This window comes from Lactuca serriola, chromosome 1 (assembly GCF_051521515.1).
Source record: "Lactuca serriola cultivar US96UC23 chromosome 1, Lser_US96UC23_V15, whole genome shotgun sequence".
NCBI lineage: Eukaryota > Viridiplantae > Streptophyta > Magnoliopsida > Asterales > Asteraceae > Lactuca > Lactuca serriola.
This window is the reverse complement of record NC_136408.1, coordinates 52,926,840-52,945,153: the sequence shown is the minus strand read 5'-3', so window position 1 is coordinate 52,945,153 and position 18,314 is coordinate 52,926,840. Positions and strand designations below refer to the sequence as shown.

The 18,314-nt window shown below is 36.1% G+C and overlaps 1 protein-coding gene across 1 annotated transcript; it reads right to left on the bottom strand.

The window, feature by feature from the left end:
* Window positions 1-480: 480 nt before the first annotated feature.
* On the bottom strand, window positions 481-16,881 carry LOC145088558 (uncharacterized). Its single transcript, XM_079026933.1, has 10 exons — window positions 16,682-16,881; window positions 14,825-16,308; window positions 14,641-14,709; window positions 11,673-12,668; window positions 8,831-9,733; window positions 8,374-8,523; window positions 2,084-2,190; window positions 1,599-1,959; window positions 1,233-1,468; window positions 481-979 (listed from the first exon to the last, which is right to left on the bottom strand). Exons 2-10 carry the CDS (start codon window positions 16,088-16,090, stop codon window positions 574-576), a joined length of 4,494 nt encoding a protein of 1,497 aa, XP_078883059.1. The 5' UTR covers window positions 16,091-16,308; window positions 16,682-16,881; the 3' UTR covers window positions 481-573.
* Between the last annotated feature and the right edge of the window lie 1,433 nt (window positions 16,882-18,314).

Below are 18,314 nucleotides of genomic sequence, written 5' to 3'. Positions count from 1 at the left end.
CATGCATATAATTTATAGTTACCTATAATCAATAGTGATATTTTTTTTTATAGATGAATTGATGAGTTAGCATTTAACATTAACATCATAAAATATTAAAAAAAATAAAATAAAAATATTATTTAAAAAGTTGTGAAACCCAACAAACACAAAAAGTTTAATACATCCAAAAATATATCTTATTACATTTCTAATATCTTAACTAATTACAAAAACAATCCTCTAAGTTTAAAAAAAAAGTACCAAACAATACAGTTTATTCGGTTCTTAGTCGTATTGTAAATGTTATTGGGTTTATTCGGGTAAAAACCGAACCTTGTTGGATTAATCAATCTAGCTTTCGATTTCTCTAATTAGTCTTATTCGGTTTTCAGTTTATTCGGATCCGGTCCGGTTCCGGCTCCGGCTCGAATAACACCCTTAGTTTAATTTGTAAGATTACAAATCTTATAAAGATTGTTGCGATTATATTGCTACATGTTTATTTATTATATAAAAAATACAATATATACATAAGAATGCACAGATGTATTGTTGAGTGAGTTTGCATTCATCATTTCATTGTATATATTCTTACACTGCTCGAAATTCCAGACCACATAAGATAAGGCCTGACATAGTTCCTTCATAAATAATTAGTTTCAATTTGACATGAAAATGATCATTTTCAAGTCTGTGCTTTGAGTTCAATTTCCAAACCCTAACCTCCATCCATCCATCAGCCCGTTGTTTTGGAGCTTGAGTTGTATCATGTAAATTCCAAGGCCTTGGGCATCTAAAATAAAGAATTTCAGGCTTTTTGTTGTTTCCATGGAGTAAATTATGTACTTTCACAGGATAATGTAGCCCAATACATTTTTCTGAAATCTTAAACACAAGGTAGCACACATACTCCATATCTCCGGATAACCATTCACTTTTTATCCTGCAATTGATACGAAGTACTTGTTGTGGAAGGAGCTCGATCTCCTCCCCAAATCTGCAGATACATATAACAGCATGTCATTTCATATATACCTTTTATTGAAGTCTTTGAAATCACTTGGATAAAATATAACTTTTCTCAATAAGGTATTGATGCGTCATTGGTACTTTATTATCAAATACACAAGACTCTGACTTCCAATTATTACATCTTGGTTATCATGATCAATTTTTTAATATTTAGCTAAACAAAGCTAAGCATTTCTAAACTTTTATAGGCATAATTAAGTTGGATTCAAATCACAAACCTGGATTGAGTTGATGGTTTCATTTGAAATGGCATTGCATTAGGATATTCCAAAAGAGCCGCCTTCGCTGAAAGCATAAGATGTTTCTTTCCATTCACCAGCAAAAGAATCTTTTCACCATCATTAAATATTTCTTCACAATTAGTTGGCATTAATTTTTGCAACTGGTCCATGTTTAAGTCTGATTTCAAGACTTTTGGGACATTCTTTAGTTCATCAATTTCTTCATCTTTCACCTGTACACAAGTTGTACGAGGATGTTATAAACATGTAACATAGAACATGAAAATGTTGTCCGTGAATCCTTTTTTACAGTATACAAACAAAGCATATAGAATGGGAACCAAAGAATATTTTGAAACTTGCATTGTCAATGGCTAGAAACTGAATGCCTTCGACATAGATGGCACGACTTCCACAATAGCATCGTGAAAAGCTCTCTAGTAGAAACTCAAAATCAATATCTTCCTTGTCATTTGAGAATCGACACAATTCAATCATCATCCACCCATCTTCTCTCCATGTTGCAAAATATGCATGTAAGGTCTCGATCCCCAATTTGTACTTCAAGTTCACGTACATCCCTTTAGCTAGAGATTTTCTTGGACCACAAAATTTAAAGAAGAGATGAACACTATAATTGACACCACGAGCTAAAAGTTGAGGTCTTATCTTTAATCGGATCTTTAGATTCGAAAGATCTGACATCTTCGCTACTTTAGGAAACCTGCATATTTCGTAACATATTAATTTTTATATCCGAATCCCTATCCAAAATTACAATGAAATTAAGGAGGGTGCATCTTTACACCCACACATAAAAACACATCGACACACACACACACACAGACCTTGATTCTGGAATAGATTGCCACTTATGTGACAGACGGTGTTTGTATGAAAACTTTCGTGCTGATATCATTTCATTTCTTTCTCCATTATCTCCTAGTGAAAACAACTGTTATACAAGACAAAACAAATCAAACTCAATTTCTATTATGTGTAAGTACATGTATGATTCTTATGGAGATATTCATTTAAATTAAAAGAATTGAAAATAGTGTAAATAAATGAATGCTATCTTTTGTAAAGGATGTCATGGAAAGCAATTGTGATTAAGGGTGAGCCTAAGCAGGTCCCCGCCTTAATTTCCTGGAAATAGAACCGGAACCACCGGTTCTTGGAATGTTCAAACCAGAACCGGTCGATTCCTTAGAATTTGTAACCCGTTCCGGTACTGGGTACCTGCTTCTTAAAGTTTTTTCAAATGTAGTCATAACAAACCATAAAAATAACATTAGAAACCATAAAAATAACATTGAAAACCATAAAACCAAAAAATAACTATTATAAACGATAAGCATTAATCATTTCAACCTATAAAACCTATAAGGAGGAGTTTGGTTCACACTTATAAATTTAATTAGTATTATAAATTGTATAACCATTTTCTATTTGCATGAGAAGTTGTATCATTATTAACAAGCAATATAAAGCCCAGCTTTGCAAATTGACAAGAGTGACTAAAGATATATCTATCACAAAATACAATGAAATGTCTTTAGATATTATATTATATAATAGGATTGAAAAGAATGACAGAAACATTATATAGATCTAGTATTTATTAGCAAGCATTATAAATTAGAGTATCCATTATTAGGAGATCACAAAATATCATTTTTAGTATTCAATATGAAGTCTCTTCAAAACCTACACATCAATATTGAGAAATAATTCAGAGGCTGCTGCACGTGTTTTATTTTAGTATGGAATACATAAAACTAGTGTTTGAAAGTCCTGGTCATTAGCTTAGTGGAGTTAGTTCCTATTTTTATGCATTTATTTTTGTTTAAATAGTCTAGCCATGTACGTGACTTTTGTGTCACTTTCTCTGTTCTCAAGTTCAATAAGAAAAGCCTCTAAAGCTTTGGCATAATCTGTTTCCTGTTCTTCTTCTTTGTGTGAATATTACCATTTTGTGGTTTGTGAAAAACTAACACTTGGTATCAGAGCAAAAGACCTAGTGTATGCCAAAGTATCAACCACACAAAGAAATGACAGGAAACAATGGAAATGGTGAAAAGGAAGGCTTGGTCACTCTCCATTATCCGATGCTATCAAGAAGTTACTACTCCGTTTGGGCTATCAAGATGAGGGTCTTCATGCAAGCCCAGGGATTGTGGGATGCAGTGGAGCCTAGAACAGCCAATACTGTGGTGGAAGTAAAGAAGGATAAGATGGCACTTGCAGCCATCTATCAAGGGATTCCAGAAGATCTTCTACTATCCGTGGCTGAGAAGAAAACAGCAAAAGAAGCTTGGGAAGCATTAAAAACAATGTTCGTAGGGGTAGATAAGGTAAAGGCTGCAAGAATTCAGACATTGAAAACTGAATTTGAGGCACTAAGTATGAAGGAATCGGAAGGTGTTGATGAGTTTGCAGTGAAGGTGATCAACACAGTAAGTACCATAGAAGAGTCCTATGTGGTGAAGAAACTGCTAAGGGCTGTGCCGACTAAGTTTCTTCAAATTGCCACTACACTGGAGCAATTTGGGGACTTAGAAACAATGATAGTCAAGGAGGTGATTGGAAGACTGAAAGCCCACAAAGAAAGGATGAAAGGTCACAGAGAGAGTGATGAAAGAAAACTCGTCTTGACTCACAAAGAATGGTCGAAGAGGAACAAGAAGAAAACGGGTGGAGAAACCAAGCAAAAGTCAAATAGGGGTAGTGTTGGAAACTCACGTGCTCGAGGGAGAGGCAGAGGTAGGACCGGTGGTCGTGGAGGTCGAGGTAGAGGGGGTTCATATCATCAAAAGGAGGGGAATCACCAAGCATCTGGTAGTCAAGACAAGAGTGGAATCCAATGTTATAATTGCTAGGAGTTCGGACACTATGCAGCTGAGTGTAAGAATCCCAGAAGAGAAAGAAATCAAGAAAACAATCTGATACATGACCACCATGACAATGAAACCGCTTTGCTTCTGTCAACCTTCGAACATGGTGAAGTGTTTCTCAATGAAGAAAATGTAATCCCACAGTTAAGATCACAAGGTAACACCTTCAACCAGTCAAGTATGTGGTATCTTGACTCAGGGGCTAGTAATCACATGACTGAAAATAAGTGCAAGTTCAGAACCTGAATGAGTCAATTCAAGGATATGTGAAGTGTGGAAATGAAGCAAAAGTTTGTATATAAGGGAAGGGCTCCATTGCATTTCAACGCAAGGATAGGAGTCAACGCAAGCTTGATGAGGTATATTACATCCCAGACTTATACAGTAATATAATAAGCCTAGGACAGTTAACAAAGGGTGGAGATGAAATAAGAATTAAGGATCCATTTTTATGGGTTCATGATTCCATTGAAAACTGATAATGAAGGTCCAAAGGTCACCCAATCGACTCTACGAGATAGAGCTGGAAGAGGCTAAAGAGTGTGCCTAACTACTCAAATCAATGACCCAACATGGCTGTGGCATATGAGATTGGGTCATATAAACTTCAATACAATGAAGCACATGGCAAACAAGATGTTGATTGAAGGGATACCTAAGATAAACATTCCTTTACAACCTTGTGAAGGGTGTTTAGTGGGAAAGCAAACAAGGAATCATTTCCCCTCACACACGAATTACAAAGCAAAGAAGAGGCTGGAACTTGTTCATGGGGATCTCTGTGGCCCAGTTTCACCTCCTACATCCTCAGGGAACAGGTATTTCATGTTACTGGTTGATGACTATAGCAGGGTGATGTGGGTCTATTTAATGAAAACGAAAGATGAATCTCTTCAAATCTTTAAGAATTTCAGGGGGAAGGTAGAAATCAAAACAGGGGAGAAAGTGAAGGTTCTTAGAATAGACCGTGGGGGTGAATTCCTGTCAAATGAATTCACTCAATACTACAATGAAACAGGATTAGAGAGACATTACACAACACTATTCTCTTTGCAGCAAAATGGTGTGGTGGAGAGACGAAACCAAACGGTGCTTGAAATGGTTAGATGTAATTTGAAGACCATGAAGATGTCGGATGTTCTGTAGGGGGGGGGGGAAGTTGTAACTCACTCAGTGTATGTTCTAAATAGGGCACATACGAAAGCCTTAAAAGATACAACGCCCTACGAGATGTGGACCGGAAGAAAGCCGAACGCTGAACACCTAAGGGTGTTTGGTTGTGTCGCTCATATGAGAATTGCAAAGAATCATCTGAAGAAGTTAGATGAGAGGAGTATATGACTGGTTCATCTGGGAATTGAAAAGGGAACAAAGGCATATAGGTTGCTGGACCCAAATACCGAGAAGATGTACGTGAGCCGAGATGTAGTCTTTGATGAACAACACGGTTGGGTGTGGGAGAAGTGTACGAAGATTAAAGCGATACCAGGTATGAGTTTCACTGTCGAAGGTTTCAACCTAGACGAGGTTTATGATGATGAAGTCGAGTGGGAACCTAGTACACCACAACAAGAACATGGGTCATCGCAAATTGATAGTGAGCGGGCTGAAGGTTCCCAGCCCATTAATTCTCTCATTGACCCTCAGCCAAGCCCACAAAGTATGTCGATAAACACACCGGGTACGCCTAATTCACCCATCACTCCAAATTCCCCAATTCTGATTACGTCCCCAAGCACTGCTTCGAGCTCCATAGGCGGTGGTGCCCCAAAACATTACCGGTTACTCAGTGACTTGTACGAGAACACAGAAGAAATCCAAATACCCACAAAAGAACTCATGATCATACGCAATGATGAAGAACCAGCATCATATATCAAAGCTAGCAAGAAAAAGGAATGGATAAAAGTAATGAATGCAAAATTAGCGTCGATTGAAAAGAATAACACCTGGATTTTGGTCGACCTATCTAAAAATCGCAAGGCCATCAGATTAAAGTGGGTGTACAAGTTGAAGCAAGACCCAACTCGGAAAATCATAAAGCACAAGGCAAGAATTGTGGCAAAGGGGTATGTTCAAAAACAGAGAATCGACTATGATGAAGTTTTTGCTCCAGTGGCCAAAATTGAAACAGTACGCCTCATTCTAGCTTTAGCAGGATCTAATGGATGGTAGGTGCACCATCTTGATGTGAAATCGGCATTCCTTAACGGCGAGTTAGAGGAGGAGGTGTACATCTCATAACCAGAAGGTTACCAGAAGGAAGGGGAAACAAACAAGGTGTACAAAGTGACTAAGGCTCTGTATGGCTTAAAGCAGGCCCCAATGGCCTGGAATGCGTGCCTGGATCGATATCTAAAAAAATTGGGTTTTATACGTTGTGCTCATGAATATTCAGTATACACCAAGAAAAACAACGGTGACATATTGATCGTTAGGGTGTATGTAGACGACTTACTTGTAACCGGTAGCTGCCGCAAGCAGGTTCAAGATTTCAAAAGTGATATGAACACCAAGTTTGAGATGAGTGATCTTGGTCTTCTATCATATTACTTAGGCATTGAATTAGGTCAACAGGAAGGTGTGATTACACTAAAGCAAGAAGCCTATGCTAAGAACTTACTCATCAAGACTCATATGCTAGACTGTTACCCCACCAAGAGCCCAATGGAACACAAGTTGAAACTTCTTAGAGATGAAGGAGAGTTGGTAAATCCCACAGAGTACAGAAGTATTGTTGGAGGACTTAGGTATCTGACCCATACCCGTTCAGACATAACGTTTGCAGTTGGAGTGGTAAGCCGCTACATGGAAAGGGCAACTACAAAACATCTTCAGGATGTTAACGGAATACTCAGGTATGTGAAAGGCACCCTTGACTATGGTTTGAAGTACTCAAAGGAAGAAAAGAAGTCATGATTGCTGGATACACTGATAGTGATCTAGGGAATGATGTGAATGATAGAAAAAGCATAGGTGGAATGGCATTTTATGTGAATGGGAATTTGATTACATGGGCTTCACAAAAACAGAGATGTGTTGCCTTATCCTCCTGTAAAGCAGAGTTTATGGCAGCCACTCTAGCAGCTTGCTAAGGAATATGGCTTAGAAGGCTTCTTAGGGAAATAACAGGGCAAGCTGTGCCACCTGTAATTCTGTTGGTTGATCATCATTCATCACTGACCTCATGAAGAACCCAGTCTTTCATGGAAGGAGCAAGCACATAGATATAAGGTTCCACTTTATTCGTGAATGCATAGAGAATGGGGAGATAACAGTAAGTCATGTAAGCAGTAAAGAGCAGAAGGCAGACATACTCACCAAGATACTAGGAAGAGTCAAACATGAAGAGATGCGGAGTTATTGGAGTCAAGAAGGTTTAAGCCTCTGAATTAAGGGGGAAAATATTGAGAAATAATTCAAAGGCTGCTCTGTATGGAATAAATCAAACTAGTGTTTGAAAGTCCTGGTCATTAGCTTAGTGGAGTTAGTTCCAATTTTTATGCAGTTATTTTTGTTTAAATAGTCTAGCCATGTACGTGACTTTTGTGTCACTTTCTCTGTTCTCAAGTTCAATAAGAAAAGTCTCTAAAGCTTTGGCATAATCTGTTTCCTGTTCTTCTTCTTTGTATGAATATTACCATTTTGTGGTTTGTGAAAAAATAACATCAACCTATAGAGATCTTTATTAAATCAAAGTTTGCTACTAAGTCCTATTAACATTTAACAAAAATGATGTTTAGTTTAACAAGTATTTATGTATAAACATAATTAGTTTTTGTTTGAACAGTAATTAAAGAAAAAATGCAAAAGTTCAGTCAAGCTTTTAGATAATAAAACAATAAGAGAACATTATATATCTCGAAACCGGTTCCAAATAGTATCCAAGGGGTAGAAGTTCAAAATAGTAAGAACCAAAACCAGAATCAAAACAGGTCCCTATCACTTCCATATTTTAGGAACCGAAACCAGAACAATTTACATCGGTATGGTTCCGGTTCCAAAGATGGATACATGGCCCCGGGACTCACCAATAATTGTGAACAATCAGAAGCAAGAGTACTTTAGTTCTAAACTTGGAGGGTTTTATAGTACTTTAAGATATGGTCATTTGAAAGATCAAGTGAAATTACATAAACCGGAAAATCGAAAATGTCTATCGGCCTTCATGAATTTTAAAGAACAAAAAATGCTTGGATTGTACAGAAAAGAGAACACGGATATGAGAAGGAGCTAATTACCACTTTGTCATGTTGAAGAAGGATTCCTTTGCGGAGCATGTTGTAGAGTTCCTTTTTCTTTTCGATAGAGTAGACATCACAAGAATTTGACATCTTGAATATTTCTTCATAGTCATTAGGCAATTTGGGCTTCCATATTACATAATCTTCCTGTATATTATTTATCAATAAGAAAATCAATATTTCAATTCTAGCACCATACAATTATCTGCATTTTAATAAGCAACTCAATTTCATTCATATATTCTTTTTCTTTTTTCACTTTACGATGAAAATAATAAATTCAACCAAATGGTCTTTATAATATTACTCATACCCTCTATTTATTTATTGCTTATGAAAAAATACTGTTTAATATTCATACAAACTTTTAATTTAGTTATGCCTTGATACCTATTTATTTACACATTGTCAACACAATAAATGAAAAGAAATTTCAAATAAAACGTAATCTTACTTGAAATTCCAATGCTTTCTTCAGTCGTAGTAGCACGTCATGTGTTGTTGGTCGCTTTTCTCTTTCATGATATAAGCATTCATAAGCAAGATTTTGAAATGTAATCAATGATTCTGGCACAGCTTGTTCCTTTATACCTCCAAACAGGATCTCATCTAGTGTTCCATTTTCATAATGATTTTTATACAAATCTGTTAGATCTGCAATTTGGATACTGTTGTCTTCATGTACTAATCTTCCACATAAGATCTCAATTAAAACTACACCAAACGAGTAGATGTCAGAGTGCGCTGTTAAGTAGCCCAGTTTCAAGTACACTGGGTCACGATAATTTATTGCGCCACAAGCATTGTCGGTGACAAAGTCCATTTCACTATTTATTGGACTTATTAATGAAAGCCCAAAATCACAAATTTTTGCTTTCCAATCATCAGTGAGTAGAATGCTTGAGCTTTTGATGTCTCTATGTATCACCACCTCTTGTCTATCGCCTCCAGATCCATGAAGGAAATCCAACCCGCTGGCAATATCAATGCTTATCTGAAGCCGTTTCATCCACGTAAGGGCATAGTCCTTCAAGTGCATATCTAGACTTCCTCTAGATGCAAATTCATAAACAATAATATTTTCGACAATTTCGTAGCAAAAGCCTACAAGACTAATGACACTCTCATGTTTATAATCCTGAAGAATTTCAAGTTCGGTCATAAATTCATTTTTGTGTTGACCACCATCGCTATTCAATCGTTTTGCAGCAACTGTATGACATCGGTTAGCGCGAGTAACTTCCCCTCTGTAAACTCTCGCAGATCCTCCTCTTCCGATGAGGTTGTTATCACTGAAGTTATTAGTGGCCAATTTTATGTCTTCAAGTGAAATCTTGAGATTATCCCTGTGGTTTTCCTGTAAATAATATCAGGACCCCAATGAATTTAAAATCTCAAAACAAATTGGAATTAATTCATATCAAAATCTATTTTGGTTCTATATATGGTTATTGCTTGCACTAATGTGTTTAGATATGTTTCGTCCCAAACTGAAATATTTTGAAATCAAAGTAACTAAATTAGTTTAGCAACAAAAATTAAAGGATTCTTCTGCTTAATATTTGGTATATTTCCTTGAATCATGAATGTACATGATACAACTATATATATATATATATATATATATATATATATATATATATATATATATATATATATATATATATATATATATATATATATATATATATATAGACACCAAATACAAAGCTTGGGATATACATGGGCTAACCTATAAGAACTCGGACGGACTATAAGCTGTCTACTAAGATGCCCCGGCAGTTTGAGCAGGATAGGAAGTAACACTCAAACTGATACAAAAAGGGTGGGAAACTGGTTTTCCGGCTTATCAATCTGACAGCTGGATCAACCGGATTCTTGCACAGGCTACAATTTTCTATATTTGCTCGCCGAGATTCCAAGAAAATACTTCAATGGCCCCAAGTCCTTCATGGAAAACTCGGCACTAAGGTGTGAAATAATCATAACATGAGAGACTTGCCGGAATCCGTGAGGAACGTATCATCTACATATAAAAGTAGACATGCAAGCTCTTGCCCCCGGCGTAGAATGAAGAGAGAAGGGCCGGTTTTGTTTTGGCCAAAGCAGAGCATGTGGGGCCTGTTTTAGGCCTTTAGAGACTTTTGTAATTTGCAAACATGGTGTGGGAAAGCCGGATTTGTGAAACCGGGTTGTTGATGCATGAAAATGTCTCGAAGAGGTGGCCGTGAAGGAATGCATTTTTGACATTGGGCCGGTGAATTGGCCGTTTTTGGGAAGTGACAAAAACAAGCATGGTCCGCATAGTTGTGGTGAAGAGTTGTCAAACACTCCCCCATGGTCGAATTGGAAAGCACGGATTTCCTTGTCAAATTGTGTAAGGACAAAGGCTTGAAAATGTAAGAATTTTGATACGTCATCAACTTAGCATCCTAAGGGATATAGACCCACAAGTAATGTGAATTATAGTCTAGAAAAATGATGTATTTTAGGCCGCTTAATCTAGCAATGGAGGGTGTCCATAGATCGGAATGGACTAAGTCATTAAATCAAACGGAACATCAACAATAGTATATTTGAAGCGGAAAAAGGTAAAACGCGTGTTTGCTAATTTGGCATACATTTCATAATGAGTTTGACAAAGGTTTGATTATAGAGATTCCAGGAGATTTGATTATAGAGATTCTAGGAGATTTGACTGACCAGCTCTAATACCATAATAGTTGGTATATTTCCTTGAATCATGAATGTACATGATACAACAATATATATACACCAAATACGATGCTTGGGCTAACATATAAGAACCGGGTTGGACTATAACTTATCTACTAACACTACTTTCATAAGCCTTTAGCAAGCAAACCTGTGTCTTTGTTTTGTAGTTGCGGATTGTGAAGAAGAGAGAGACACACACACAGCTAAAAAAAGAAGAAGAAGAGAGGGCAGGGCCTCATTTTGGAAACATTGTTTATTTAGTTTTTATAATAGGGTTATTAGATAGTTTTTTTTTTTAATTATCTATTTCACACCCCTAGTCACAGCCAAATATGTTAACCCTGTAATCTTCTTATCATCGTGTTTTAATATTGTCTTCTTCCATTCGAAAAACTACTGAACTCTTACAACGCACTACACCTAATCACATACTGCAAGAGTCAATATTCTCTGATTCGATTTGCAAGCTTCAGTAGTTAAGCTTACATTCTATCTTTTTAGTGTAACACTACAGGAGCTGAGGAGCCTAATGCATGAAGGATCATATATTACTTTATATTAAGAGAAAATTTACTTACTTGAAGAATCATTGCATCCTTGATTTTACTTATGACATATCCAATTTTCGGACGGTCGGCTTGAGTCTCTGCCAAACATTTGTGTGCAATATCTAGGAATGTATTCAAAGAACCTTGATTGGGCCCTTTACTTAAAGTAAAATTGTTTTCATCAATCTCTTCCTTTAGAATAGGATCTAACATTGACGTTAGTGTTCCCTTATTGAAGTGTTGTCGGGCGAAGTGTGCAATCCCCATGGGATTTTCCTTGGTGTATCTTGTATCATAGGCCAAAGTTCCGGATACAATCTCAAATAGAACAACTCCCAAAGAATAGATATCTGATGCCGCTTTCAAAATCTTTGTGTTCTTATATTCTGGATCCAAATACGTTGGTGTACCTGAAACTTTTGTATGGAGATAACTGGCCTTTTGACTCTCGGGAATGATTTTGGAGAGCCCAAAGTCGGCAATCTTTGCCCTCCACTTATGGTCCAGCAGAATGTTGGCACTCTTTATGTCTCGGTGTATTATCCTTTTTTGGGTGTGAAGGTAATTTACTCCCTCTGCAATATCAAGACAGATTTGCAGACGCATTGCCCATTTAAGATTAATCATGTTATCTTTACTTCGCAAATTGTCATCAAGGCTTCCCTTGGGAACATACTCGTAGACCAGGAGCATCTTATTAGAATCTTCCTCACAAAATCCAAGAAGAGAGACTATGTTGGGATGCTTACAACTTGTAAGAGTCTTAATTTCTGCAGCAAACGATGTGTCTGCTTGTGTGCCTGTTCTTTTGAAGAGGCGTTTTACAGCTACAGTGCTGCATATCTTGGGCAGACTACTTAAATCCTTTTCTTCTACCGCCGAGGAATATTTTTCACTATCAAAATGTTCAAGCTCTGCTTTGTAGACATCACCAAATGCACCGTACCCAATGCGGTTTTCAGTAAATTTCTGTGTGGCCACCTCTATATCATTATATCCAATCATCAAGTGTTCCATGCCCTTCCACTGCAACATTATATATATGCCAAGGGAAATGAGTGTTACATCGATACATGTGTGTGGTAAGGAAAAGGAGAGTAGTAAGGCTGAGAGTGAAATTTAAAAGAACATGCATGTGTTTTTATATACAAATTTGAAACCAAAACTTCAACATTGTATGCCAAGGGAAATGAGTGTCTTTATGGACTCCATGTCTCCTATTCTCTCTGTCATCTTTTCGTTTGTCTATTCTTTGCAGATTAAAAACAAAATTTCAGTGTTTCTCCTGCTGATGCAACTGATTATCATACTTCATTTCTTTTCTTGTCCCAGGTGTTTAATTGGGTTGATATTCTGATGATCACAGTGCTTCTTTTTCTCAACTTTAATTCAACTTTTCATAATAGACAAAATAAGGGGTTTATTGGTCATTTACTCATTTTACATGCATTTAACATTCAATGGAGTTTACTAATGGAATTAAACTGAAGGACCGGTCTTGAAAGAAAATAAAAGCATGAGGACGCATGGTGCATGATTTTTGAAACTTGGAATTATATTGTGAATTTCACTAAACCACTGGAATCATTTCTACAATTTACTCTTTTATGTTATTTAAACAATTAAAAATGTTTATTATTGTCTCAAAGGACAATAAGTTAATAAGCAATTTAAGTAATGCGTATGACATAATATGCTTTTTTTCATTCCCATAATAACTTTTGGGTCTTCACTAGCAACCAAATTGCATTTTGTACATAACTATTTTGAATTTCTTTTTTCCATATTATTATTATATATACTAATTTGAATTGTCAAATTAATAGTATAGTTTTACATTTTATACTTTCACACAATACTTTTACATATCATAATTTTGGCCACAACAGTTTCATATATTGGCAATTTGGTCCCTATGTAGAATTTTTTTTTAAAAGAAATGCCATTGTAATTTACAAAAAAGGTCACTGTGCAGATTTTTTTTAAAGAACAGGTCCCTATGCAGATTTTTTTACAGAAATGGAACATGTCTTTAAGACTTTCATATGTTGGCAGGTTTGGTCCCTGTGTAGAAAATAAATTACAAAATTGTCCCTGTAATTTACATAAAAGGTCCATGTGAAGATTTTTTTTACAGAAACGGTCCATGTGTTTAAGACTTTCGTATGTTGACAGGATTGCTCCTTGTGTAGAAAATAATTTACAAAAGTTGTCCTTGTAACATTGTTTAAAAAAGCGGTTGAGGCGTACGCCTTGAGGCACGATTCGGGGCTGAAACGAGTTTGAGGCGCCGATTCTAGGGTCTGGTTTAGGGCATACGCCTTAGATGTTTGAGGCGGAGAGAAGCGGAGGAAAGCAGATGAAGGAGGTGCGTTTTAAGTGGAGGCGTTCAAGAAATTTTTTTTGTCTTCTAGGCTTTTGTTTTTATGTTTTTTACCCAGCAGTTTTTCCACAGCTTTGTTTTTTAGTTTTACTTCTGCAAGAAAGTAAGTTGTAAGACTACCCAAAATATCAATTTCACACTTGACCTACTCTAGAATCGATATGTTTATATATCACATAAGTCTTCCTTACTTAGTTCAAGAAAATCTGAGGCCATTGTTTTTGGGATGAAGACGTTAATTCTCATCTGATCTATAATTATTTAAGTTTGGTTTGGACTTTTATATTGTTTTTTATAAGTTATATAATATTTTATAATTATTTTTATTATTCCGCCTCAAGATTACGCCTCGTGAAGCGGAGGGCAAACGCCTCGAGGCTCGTTCCCGTATTTTTAAACCTTGCCTTGTAACTTACAAAAGATGTCCTTGTGCAGATTTTTCTTTCAGAAACAGTCCGTGTGTTTAAAAAATTACAAAAATGATCCCTGTCTAATAGAAAATTTACAGATTACGACCCCACAAAGCGGGGGTAATATCACCCTAGCTGTAAATCATATTGAAATTATGTCAGGATATCGTCTAGTTACCAAAATAACTTCAATGAAAGTAATTACCTTGAATTTAGTGGTTGATGGACCTTCAACATCAGCATCAACCTCTGATTTTGCCTTTATTACTCTTAACTGCAACCAGTGAATTGGGATATAACAGAATGAATATGCAGATTGATCTGTAGACAGATGAAACAAAAAAGGAAGTAAAAGGGGGGGAAAGAGAAAGAAAAAACTACGTTCGTACACTATTTTCATGTTTCCTTTGCAGATCCAAGGCTTTCTCAAGTCTTATGATGATTTGATCTATGTGTGGGCGTTCTGCTCGTTCCTGCTTTAAGCAGCTATAGGCTGTTTCTGAAAAGATTTCTAATGAATCTTTTTCTATTTGCCTCCAGAGATCTGGATTGATCATATCCTCTAATTTTCCGTTTTCATAATGGGATATGGCCAATGGAGCTAACAACTCTTTCTCTTGACTTTCGAAGGGGTAAAACTTCTTAAAATTATGTCCCACAAGTGACATCCCGACAAAATCTGATGAGTCTGGCCTGAAGTGCACCATTTCCCCAAACGACATCCCCATTTGTGATCTTCCTCGCCTCCAGTCAAGATCCTCCAACGACAGCATCTGCATAGGAAAGTTGTCTGATGTATCTTGGACCGACCCCGCCTCCACAGCATCCTGCTTTGTCACAATGGAATGGTGTTTGGCCAATGATGGCGATTCCGCTGTGCACTGAGATGAGCCCCTGTCTTCCTCTACAATCTCCTCTAGTTTTCCCACATTAATGTCCTCTTGCCAATCTTGTTGCCAAGGAACATATGCTCTCCTTCCACAGAGGACCTCAAATAATACAACCCCGAACGAGTACACGTCCGTTTTGTGAGATACGAATCCAGTCTTTATATAACTAGGGTCTATATACCCTTTCGTGCCATTAAAATTTGCAAATTTAAGTCGGTTTCTTCGAGCTGCTGTTACTATCTTGGCAAATTCAAAACCTGATAACTTGGTATTCCAGTTGACATCTAGTAAAACCTTGGAGCTCGTGATGTTACAATGTATGAGGCTAAAATTGCGTTCCTTATCATAATGGATGTAACTTAATGCACGTGCAATGCCAACACATATTTCCAATCTTTGAATCCATGTAAGACACGGGTCTTTCAGATGTTTCTCGAGACTTCCGTTGGCCGCATGCTTGTATATGATGATCTTCTCATCTTTCTCATCACAGAACCCAACAACAGAGACCAGATTTTCATGCTTAAGACTAGAAAGAGTCGAAATCTCCGCCTGCAATATAGCCTTCTTGTATTCATCTTTACCAAGTAGCCTCTTCGCGACGATATCAATCTGTTGTTTAGATCGCGAGAGTTTTCCTTTGTAGGTCTTTCTCAATGCATTTTCTCCAATCAGATTTGTATCAGAAAAGTTGTTGGTGGCGGATGCTATATCTTTCAGTGGGATTTGTAAGCGGGCAAAGTGTTTGGAAAAGGATGAAGACATGGTGTTTGTGTTTATCAAGTGAACAGGAGGGAGGAGAATTTTTGAATGACACAAATTAAGATGTTTTAGTGATGGTTGGCAGGTCCAAACATATTTTGGATTCGGGCCAGGAGAAAAGAAAAAAAAAGGCTGACGCAAATTTCATAAAAATCCCTCGATTTTTTTGGTACAAGAGTCAATCCCTTCATTTCTGTACTCCTCAACATATTTCGCTGCCACTGTCTCACATATAAAACAAATGACAAATACCAAATTAGCAAATAGCAGAGTGTAAATGCCGGAAATTTGAAAAAATTACTCCATTGCAAATTTCAATTTGAAATTAACAAAATTCAATGGTGTTGGGCTTGACGTGTACACAGTACAGGCATACTCCCAGATTATTTTCAATTACAAACAAAATTCTATATTTCCATTTCAAAAAAGTTACCGCAACTCATGTGAACTCTGAACTGTCAACCATACAAGCATAAAACACACTTGAAATCTTAAACCTTATCAAAATAGTAAGCCCTAGATTAATCTTATTATTCTGTTAATTCAAAATTGAAATGTAAGACAAAAAATATTATATATTCGAGTTCATGTTACCTTACGTAAACCGAGAAGTGAGAATTTTCGGATGATTCAACCCCTTTCGAGTTTCGAGTTCATCACAATATTATGCTTTGTGCAAACGATTGCTGCTATAATGTCACAGCCCCTTTAAACGATTGCGATGGGCAGCCGGCGACGATACACACCATATGGGACCGTATGCTCCACTACTCCAGTCAGCTCCACTTACTTTGGTTTTTAATGCTAAAGGAATCTTATTGACTAAAAACGACTCATATGAACTTTTTTTTTCTCTGCTAGGTACAAGGTTTTTTTTTAATGAAAATTCGAAAAATGACCAAAAAAAAGATGGTGGTTTGAACAAAATAACCAAGCATTTCAGAAAATGACCAAAAGATCCACAAAGCACTATCTGCGGATCTATTAAGTTTTCTACGGATTTGCTACACCTCTGCGGAATTGAGTTTTTTTTAATTTTGTTTTTTTTCATTTTTTTTGCGTTAATTTTAGTTTATTAATATTAATTTTTTTAAATATACTAATACGTTATGTGATTATTATGTAAAAAAATTGAGAAAAAAAAGTTTTTTTTTTTTTTTTTTGTGTTAATTTTAGTTTATTAATATAATTGTTTTTTTTAATACACTAATACGTTATGTGATTATTATATAAAAATTTTGACAAAAAAAAGTTAAAAATAATGAATTGTTTTATGTAATACGTTTGCTACGGATGTATGTTTTCAATGTATTTGTACTGTTTTGTATTTTATATTCTATAGAATAAAGTAGAAGTTAATTCAACTGTTTCGAAAATAACCTAATACAAACCAAATACATAATAATGTAATACAAATCGGTGCATATAAATAACCTAATTAAAATTATACAAATATTTCATATTTTTTATAGGTTACAAAACATATCTTAGAAAACATAAACATACAACCTTCATAATAAACATACTTTGAAATAAATTTTATTCATTCAAATCGAACCACAGAAACTTTGATTTGTTTTCGTATTCCGTCGTATTTCATCCATGGGTTATCTGTTGCTTGCGTCCATTAGTTATCTGGCTCTTGCTACCATTGGTAATCGGTGCAACCCTGCCATTGGTTATGTGGGTCTTCCTGCGGTTGGTATTTGGTCTCTTGTGTCCATTGGTTATGTGGCTCCTGTTGCCATTGATGTTCGGTCTGTTGTGTCCATTGGTTGTCTGGCTGCTGCTAGTTCAAAATCACATGGGATATTATTTTCCTGCAAAATTAATAAATTAAATTTAAGTATATAAAATTATTGTAATTTTCAACTATATATATTTAATATAAGGAATGTATAACTATACCACTGAAACGTCTAATATACGTAAACATTGATCGAGAGACAATTGTGATTTTATTCTCCATGCCCTCATTCTTGGAATTTCATTTTCTATGTGATGCGCAAACCTCAAAGCTTCAGGAAATGTCTCCAAAATCCATACCTAGTATTACGAAAAAAAATTATGGTTTGTCCAAACTTATAAGCACTTTAGAAATATAAGTAATTGCACATAAAACTAACCTTAAACGGAAACTGAAAACCTAAAACCGTATACTTCAACAATCCACAGAACTGTTTGGGAATCCACATAACTGTTATTAGTGGATCAGTGTACACCTCTG

Coding starts and splice junctions, on each gene's coding strand:
- LOC145088558 (XM_079026933.1), bottom strand. CDS start 16,090: ATGTCTTCATCCTTTTCCAAACACTTTGCCCGCTTACAAATCCCACTG. Junction 1,469..1,598: donor AGTTTCTAGCCATTGACAAT/GCAAGTTTCAAA, acceptor ACTTGTGTACAG/GTGAAAGATGAAGAAATTGA. Junction 980..1,232: donor AAACCATCAACTCAATCCAG/GTTTGTGATTTG, acceptor ATGTATCTGCAG/ATTTGGGGAGGAGATCGAGC.